This window comes from Gorilla gorilla, chromosome 5, assembly GCF_029281585.2.
Source record: "Gorilla gorilla gorilla isolate KB3781 chromosome 5, NHGRI_mGorGor1-v2.1_pri, whole genome shotgun sequence".
In the NCBI taxonomy this organism is placed as follows: Eukaryota; Metazoa; Chordata; class Mammalia; order Primates; family Hominidae; genus Gorilla; species Gorilla gorilla.
Window position 1 is genome coordinate 89119584 of NC_073229.2, and position 8812 is coordinate 89128395.

The 8812-nt window shown below is 41.5% G+C and overlaps 1 protein-coding gene across 1 annotated transcript; it reads right to left on the reverse strand.

Moving 5' to 3' along the window:
• Positions 1-3399: 3399 nt before the first annotated feature.
• LOC129534075 (zinc finger CCCH domain-containing protein 11C-like) lies at positions 3400-8304 on the reverse strand. Its single transcript, XM_055389786.2, has one exon. The coding sequence runs from the start codon at positions 7755-7757 to the stop codon at positions 5511-5513; it is 2247 nt and encodes a 748-aa protein (XP_055245761.1). The 5' UTR covers positions 7758-8304; the 3' UTR covers positions 3400-5510.
• Positions 8305-8812: the final 508 nt, after the last annotated feature.

Consider the following 8812-nt stretch of genomic DNA (forward strand, 5'->3'; position numbering starts at 1 on the left):
CTGAAAGGATCAATATGGCTATTCAACCAAGAAAAATTGAACAGGGATCAAGGGGAGGAAGACAAAAGTAGAAGTAGACTGGAGGCCAATTGTCTAGGCAATAGATGTTGGGGCCTTGGATGTCACTGTGAAAGGGAGAGAAGTAGTCACGTCTGTTTGAAAGTAGGATCAATTGGACGTGCTGCTAAATTGGCAGTAAGAGGCAAGGGGAAAGATACATAAAGGATAACCATAGAATTTTTACCAGGAAGCTTGGTTGCTATTAACTGAGATGGGAACTGATGTTCATTAAAATTAAAACACATTCCCAAAATCACACTTTAAGTACCAGAGTGAAGATTCGAATTCAGTTCTTCCTAACACTCCAATATTTTGGGGTTGGTGAGCTGATTAATGTCTACTAGTGTGTTTACTTATTTAAAAGTCCCCCTTTTAAGCTATAAGCTCCTCAGTGACAGAGACTTGGTGATATTTGATATCTAGTCATAGGAACCAGAGGCACATGAATAATGCTTTTTTGAGAACATTTGTAACAAGATATGACAAGTCTATCAGGCCCCATGTTTCCCATCACCCTTGGCTGATTCACCAATTTTTTTCTTTAAGGCAGCTATAGATGCTTTCTATAGTGTTGGTTTTGAATTCTGCTATGGAAGTACAAATGTCATTTCAGAGGCCTGCAAACTTTCCCCTTCTAAGGAAGTGTATGGGTGCAATTACGAACATATGTTAACGGAAATAAAACACATGCTAATTATTTCCCTACACGCAAAACCGTCTTGATGGAACCATCAACAGCCTTTATTTATTTGAGGAAATCTAACGAAAGAATATCTCATCAGCTATCTCATAACATTCTGTATTTGATTACCAGTTGAAATACTCCAAACTCCACACTAGTTTTTTTCTAATTTTTTTTAACCCTATAGGTTTTAATACCATGCAATTCTCAACCTCTGCATGACTTTTTCCTCCTTGTAAACAATTAGGAGCCATCTGGTTCCATGGATTTCCCGATCCTCCTGAGAATTTAAACTTAACACACCAAAAGGTTTGATTCGCCCAAGCACTACTATTACATTATTCAACTGGTTTTCTAGTCTTGGATCTTAAACAATATCTTCCTTAGAAAATCAGAAGAAATTTTCTCTTCATACTTCATATAATCCTCTTGCTCTATGTATAATACTAAGCTTTGAGGACCTCCTCAAAGCTATCTTGAAATGATTTACCAAAATATTTGCCAACTTGCCTCTTTCTATGGCAACATATAACTCAAACTGTATCACTTTGTCAATCTCAGTTTTTCTAAGTACCTGTCAAAAAAATTCAAAGGAGTTGGAGTTAGATAGAAAAGGAAACAGATTCCCCTTGGCACCTGTTTGTGCAATGTTGAGCTATGTCTGGGTACCCACTTCAATCTGAAACATTTGCATTCCTGATAAATAGGGGGAATTTTTTCTGAGAAGGCTAATGAAAACAGAGATCTTTCTCACTCAAGATACTAATCAACTTAAAACACCCTGGCTCAAATCCCTTTCTGATAAACACCAAGATCTTATTATGTAATAAAGTTTATTGATATAGTATTAAATGGCCCATTGAGATGTAGCCTAAGGAAAATTTCTTGGAGATTTTTATTATGGCATATCTGGTAAGAAAGTTGTTTTAAACTTGTCAGGCAAGACATTATCTAAAAGGCTCTTTATTCAGCCTGAGGCAGTGGCTCACGCCTGTAATTCTAGCACTTTGGGAGGCCAAGGCAGGTGGATCACCTGAGGTCAGGAGTTCAAGACCAGCCTGGCCAACAAGTGAAACCCTGTCTCTAATAAAAATACAAAAAATTAGCTGGATGTGGTGGGATGTGCCTGTAGTCTGTCCCAACTGCTAGGGAGGCTGAGGCAGAAGAATCGCTTGAACCCGGGAGGTGGAGGCTGCAGTGAGCTGAGATCACACCACTGCACTCCAGCCTGGATGACAGTGAGACATCATCTCAAATAAATAAATAAATAAAAATAAAAGGCTCTTTATTCAATAAACACACTTATACACACATAGAAGTGGGAGAGTGGGGGAGAGAGAAGAAAACTTCCAAAGTTACCTAGGTTTTTGTTGGACAAGATTAGATACTATAATGCTCCTCGTTCTTATGATTTTTACTCCCCAAAATGAGGGGATAACAACTGAATTTTTCTCGTACACGCTAAAGCCACAGTCTCAGAAAAACATATCCCACAATTTAAAGGAACAGTGGTGATGATGGGTACAGAGGAGGAATTAGCTTTCATACAATGCATTAAGATATTCCAAGTGATTTATGGATGTATTTGAGAATTAATGGATTGAAGCTCCTGAAAACTGCTAAGAGAAACTGAAAATGGAAACATTAGTTGTTCACATTAAATCTAAACATGTTTAGAGCAAGTTTAGGGACTGTCACTTCTCAATGTGATAGAATAACTGGTACCAAATCTGTCTCTCTGCTGTAAACAGCTAGGAAATTGGACAAAATACATGAGACAGCTGTTTTCAGATGTTAGAAAACAGACACAGCACAGAAGTGTGAGTCTTCAGAATAGGAAAAGAAATGAGGTAAGCCCTATAACCAACATGGCTTTCTGGATGTAGGCACTTCCAAGACTGCAGTAAGAGAGGAGGAACCATGACAAGGCAGATCCAACTTAGTGAATTTAATAGACAGAGATCAGAGTTAAAGGAGCTAAAAGAGCTGAAATGTGAGGCACAGAGAGAAAGAACTCCAGAAATCTATACAGGCAGCTATCCTGAGTCCTTCATTGAATATTAGGCTACATATGCATGAAATGAAACTCTATGAGGCCAGGCAAAAGCAGCTACTGGGATTTGTGAGCTGGGGGTTGAGTTGCAGCCAGCCAGAATGGAGGCATTGCTGACCACCCTGAATATTTCCTCGAGCCTCCTGAAGAGGCGTGCTTCAAAAGGATAATTAAATTAGCCCTAAAGAAAAACTTACTCTAGACGCATACTCCCAAACTTAAAAATACGCTTAAAAAGGATCAGGTTGAATGGTAAGTAACTTAACTCCCTGGCAAAACAAAATTCGGCTTTCCAGAGGAAGACTACAAAATCTAGACTTTCTTTTTTTTTTTTTTTTTTTTTTTGAGACGGACTCTTGTTCTGCTGCCCAGGCTGGAGTGCAGTGGCACGATCTCAGCTCACTGCAACCTCCGCCTCCCAGGTTCACGCCATTCTCCTGCCTCAGCCTCCCAAGTAGCTGGGACTACAGGCACCCACCACCACGCCTGGCTAATTTCTTTCTTTCTTTCTTTTTTTTTTTTCCTACATCAGTTTTATTTAAAACACAAACAAGTATTTCTCTTTCTGTAAGGGCAAATGGTTCAAAGAATGCGGAACACGAAACATTGACTAATACAAGTTTATTTTTTTAAAAAAGCAGAAGAATAAAGAATATATACAAAAGGGACCTGGAATCTGTAAGCTGATTCCAAAAGCGAAATAAGTAGAAAATCCGTGGTGAAACCTGAACATTCTACCCCTGCTTTGGAGAAGGGCTATCATACAACATTCAGTCAGCTGAAGATGGATTGGTAGAGGTGTGTCGATACATAAATTTCAAGTCATTTTTGCTTGTGCAGAATCATCCCAATCTTAACAAGACTGAATGGGCAGTCCTGTGGCTTTCTTCCTTTTCCATATTCCCAACAAGGCTACGTGAAGTTCAACTCTTGATGAGCCGCTTACGACAACAGTTCCTCAGGAGCCAACATGACAGGTGGGTCAGATTTCCCTATGAGAAACAAAACTGGCCACCTACAGCAAAATATCAAAATGGGTAAGTCCTTCCTTCCTCTTCCTTCTGATTATATACAACATATCTCCTTTCAAGACTATTATTTCCATCATGCTTATTCCTTCACAAATCTAAACCTTGAGGTGATATGAAGGAAACCGACATCAAGAAAAGAAAACTCAATTCAGAAATGAAGAAAACTGGCAGGTATACAATACACCCCCAGAGCATCTCAATATCCCTGGCACAGTACAATTCAGTGTACTGCTACAGCCCATAGATAAATATTGGCAGCTTGAATAAGCTCATTTTTTCCCTCAGGTGGTTAAAGGCCACCACATAAATACTGGGCAACAGGGGTTTGTTGGGAGAATTAGAAATAAAAAATTAACCAAATTTTGTCCCTGTGTTAATTCAGTGCCAGCAAGGAGGCAAGTACTGAAGAAGAAAAGGGACAATTTTCATACTAAAAAAGAATTCCTCTAATCATGTCACCATCTCATATAATGAATCCAGGGAATCCCAGAAATAGAAAATTAGTTTCAGGGGACCCCTGAGGCACTTTAAAGCCTTTTAAAAAATGACAGTAATAATAAATTAGATATTGCTCTTCAGAGGCCAACAGAGCAGCAGAAGCATCAAGATCAGGTCCAAAGAGTTATGCCCACATTACAGGCTTCCTGAGCTGCTCAGCCCTCTTTAAAGCTTACTTGAATCTCTAAATACCTTTAAAAAGACATACAATTTAACACAGACTGAGTGGGTATTTTTGTTTAGTGGTAGCATAAAATTTGGTCCTTAATGGTAGCAGCTGTCTTCATCCATTTCAAACTCAGGTAATATTAAGTACATCAAGACAATACGTAAAAAATACAACAAAGGAGAAAAAAGCCAAAACTGACAAACACCTCAAGGAGTCACTAAGTTTGCTTGCACCCTTTCACTTGATCTCCCTCTCAGTCTCTTTTTTGTGGAGAGAAGGGTATGACAGAACTTTTTTCTCAAAAGATGATAAACAATGGCATCAAATGGACAAAATGGTTATAAAGTAACTTTAAAAATCTGACCCCAAGGAATCCAGGACACATACAGATAATTCAGAGGTACACTTCTGATTTGGGGCAAATTCTAGACTAAAGAAATGATCATCTCAGGTAAATGTTACAATAGATGAAACTAAGTCCAGTTTTTTGGCGATTTTTTTTTAAAGTGTCCTCACTACCACCTTCAGCTATCAATCATTTCTCATAGCTCAAGTGGAAGGTCATCTTCATCTTTCCCAGGATCCAGGTCAACCTCAGCTTCCAATTTGCCTCCTGAAATCTCCCACGTTAGTTTCTCAAAATCATCCTCCACAGAGAGTGGGGGCTTTCCTGTTGAGGCAGAGCTGAGTCGGCGAGTTTTCATGCTCATTTGGGATGAGGAAGGGCCAGACACCTCCGGGGGTGAGGAATCTGAAGAGGACTGGGTTGGAGGCAGCACAAGACTGTCTCTAACCAAACACCGCATATTCTCACTCATAGGTGGGAATTGAACAATGAGATCACATGGACACAGGAAGGGGAATATCACACTCTGGGGACTGTGGTGGGGTGGGGGGAGGGGGGAGGGATAGCATTGGGAGATATACCTAATGCTAGATGACGAGTTACTGGGTGCAGCGCACCAGCATGGCACATGTATACATATGTAACTAACCTGCACAATGTGCACATGTACCCTAAAACTTACAGTATATTAAAAAAAAAAAGAAAGAAAAAATAAAAAATAAAAAAAAATAAAGAAAAAGACTGTCTCTAGGATTTTCTGCTTCAGGCACAGTGACTGATCTGTCCTCAGAGACAAGCAGGACAACAGCATCCACAGCTGCCTTTTTGGCTGGGGGTTCCTGTAGGACGCTGCTGGAGCTCAGTGGCTTCACAGCGGCAGTGACAGCAGGGTGCATCTCCACTGCCTTACGTTTTGGGGCCAATTTGGGGGATGACACAACTTTAACCACAGATTGCTTCACATTCACTTTGGGTTGAGCTTCACCCGTTTTTTCCAAGGTCTGTGCTGCCCATTTCACATTCAATAATGAGTTTCCAATCCCTGAGGTTTCTACCTCCACCTTCTGGGATGACTTTGTGGGAAGCTGCTTGGTCAGGTGCCATGTGATTCCTGGCACAGCAGTGAGCACTGGTTTCTCTGCAACTTGGGTACTGCAAGAGGCTACATCTCCCTGAAGAGGTGTCAAGACTGATTCTTCCCTCTCCTGCTGTTTCTGCATGCGCATCTCTCTCATGATCTCACATCTCTTGACTTGAGTTTTAGTGACGTCAAATCCTGTGGCCTCAACTGAAGCCTCTGTAGCTTCTATTCTAATACTGCTCTGAAAATCAACTTCATTTCCTCGCTGAAGTTTCTTCTCTTCTTTCCTCCATGTGCTGTTGGTGATTCGCAGCAGCAACCTTGCCCCTGGAGTGGCCTCATGTTGAGACGGGGAGCTGGTGCTGCTCTCAGAGCTCTGCTGCACCCTCGGTGCCTTCTCCAGTTTAATTTCTTCCGGCGTCTTCATGTGCACCTCCTGCATGGACTTTGTTTTACCTGCAGGCTCCTCTGATTGTCCTTTGCTGGCAACAATGGGTGGCCAAACTACTGTTTTTTTAATTTCACTATCAGTCTTTAGCTTCATGCAAGTTGTATCCTTTTTGCTTTTTTGTCTCTCTGCTTCCTGCTGCCTATGTTCTTCTTCAGCCAGGACCTCAGAGAAGGTTTTGATACGGATAGTGGAGGAGCTTCTTGCTCCTGAAGTAGAATCATCAGTTTTTGAAGGTCCTTCTGTCTTGAGTTTAGTTTGCGATTCCCCATGTTTCTGACTGGCTCTTTCAAGAAGCATTTCTTCTAATGTCTCCACATGGATCTCACCAACTTTATTAACTTTATCTGTTGCGTCCTCATTATTTGGATCAGCTGACATGCCTAATCGCTCCTTAAGAGACTTGGAAACTTGAGCTTTCTTTGGTGTTTCGTCAGTGTTAGTTTCTGGAGCTTCAACTTTCTTCCCTAGCCTCTGTGCCAGGCTACGCTTTAATGGAGGATCACTGTCAACGCCTGCCGAAAATTTTCGTTTCCCCAGTCTCTCAGTAAGACTCAGTCTAACCAAGGGTTCTTCTCCTTGTTTGGTGGAGAGAGTTACTGTCCTCACCACAGTCCTGACATTTTCTTTTTCAGGACCTGGAGCAGGCTCAGGGTGGAGTAAAAGACTGGAAACTCCTGAAGAACCTTCACCTTGCTTCTTAGATTTTTCCTTCATTTTCTTTGACTTAATTTCCTCAAGAGTTTTTATTCCAAAATGCAGACATTCACCTTGCTTTATATTGACTGCAGGTTTCCGGACAGAAGTCACTCGTAATCCACCGTGAACTTCAGGAGTTGGTTGCAGGGTAGGTGTTTTGGTTTCATCACCTTCCTCAGAAAACTGATCATCATCATCTTCATCATCATCTGCAGCATTAATTACAACTGGTGGATGGTTGGGGCTAGGAACATTTTCGGAACTTTCTACTTTCATAACGCTCCGCAGCTGAGGGGAAGGATTGGACTGGACAGACAATTTGTTCTGCTGAACTGAAAGTTGGCTAGCCTTCACTTCCTCTTCTGGTGACTCAGGCACAGTGGGCAACACAGTTTTGCTCGGAGGTAGGAAAAGGCCATCAACATATCGTCCTCTATTGTGACGGAAAGCGCAGTTTAATTTTTGACATCCTGTTGGCTGATTTTCCCAATAACAAGGAATTTCACTGCGTTTTTTATCAATCTCCATGTGCCGAAACCTGCACACCTGTCGAAAACAGCGCCCTTCTTGCCATAATGTGCAAACAGTTTCATTTCCTAGTGCAGCTTCACAGTGACGGAATGGGCAGCTGTCACCTTTGGTACATGTAGAATAGAAAAAAAAATAGCAGTCTTCTCCTTGATTAGGCATGCTGGGTAGATTCTTAGATCAGAAGCGGCTTCTCGAAACAAGCCACTGCTTCCTCAAAGCAAGGACCAGGCTCCAAGTCCTCGTGAAATGGGTTTAATCTTCCAAATGACAACTTGATCACAGAAATTGTCTTTAAACTGTAATCATTAGCTGGTTGCTCTCAACAGGAACGTCTGTGTCTTCACTGAGTTCCAATCTATTACGCCGGTAGGTCGAACCAACACTCAATCCATGAATTAATAATAATGAGGCAGAAAAAATTTTCCTCCTCACATTGCCAAGAAAACCTCTCAGCCACAATTCAAACACAGCATGTGTTTTTAAAACATCTCCCAACTACTGGGAGATTAAGTCCATTCCAATAACCTTTGTCAGACTGGAGACAGCTAGGGTTAGTTATCTCCTCAAAAACAAAACAAAACAAAAAACAAAAAACAAAAACAAAAAAAGTTCATTTAAAGATGAACTTGAGAGTCAAAGGATCATGAAAAAAAAATCCATCTTCCATAGCTGAACAATATAATCTGAAAAACAAAAAAACATTAGTTTTTCAGTAAGATCCAATTTCTGGTCTTCAAGATTTCTTCACACTTAATACTAGTCAATTTTCCAGGAATTTTTTGGGCAGGGAATATCCCCAAATCCTAAAAAGCATCGCTATCTCTAGTTCCACAGCCTCCTTCTCAAGGTCCAGAACCAAGGCCTGGAAGATGTCAACAATATAGGCCTTCCCCACAGGAATCCGCACCGATTATGGGAGTTTAGGAGTGTTCTTCATTACGGTTTCACCAATCCTACAAGGAGTACGGAAGTGTCCCTGTTGCTCTTGACTCCCACGCTGAGGGCCAGGGGTGGGAGTGTAATGAGGGTGGGGAATGGGTGTACGATACCGGAATGAGGTCGGTGGCTTTCTGTATGTGGAGTTTGAGACAAGCTCCAAAGTAGTGGGACCCGAACCGATGACACTATCCCCGACTCCCGCTTGCTGCCACGTCTTTCTTCTCGCTTGGCCGCTGCCGTCCGTCGTCCTCCCAGCAGCAGCAGCACTAGCAGAA

Coding starts and splice junctions, on each gene's coding strand:
- LOC129534075 (XM_055389786.2), bottom strand. CDS start 7,757: ATGCCTAATCAAGGAGAAGACTGCTATTTTTTTTTCTATTCTACATGT.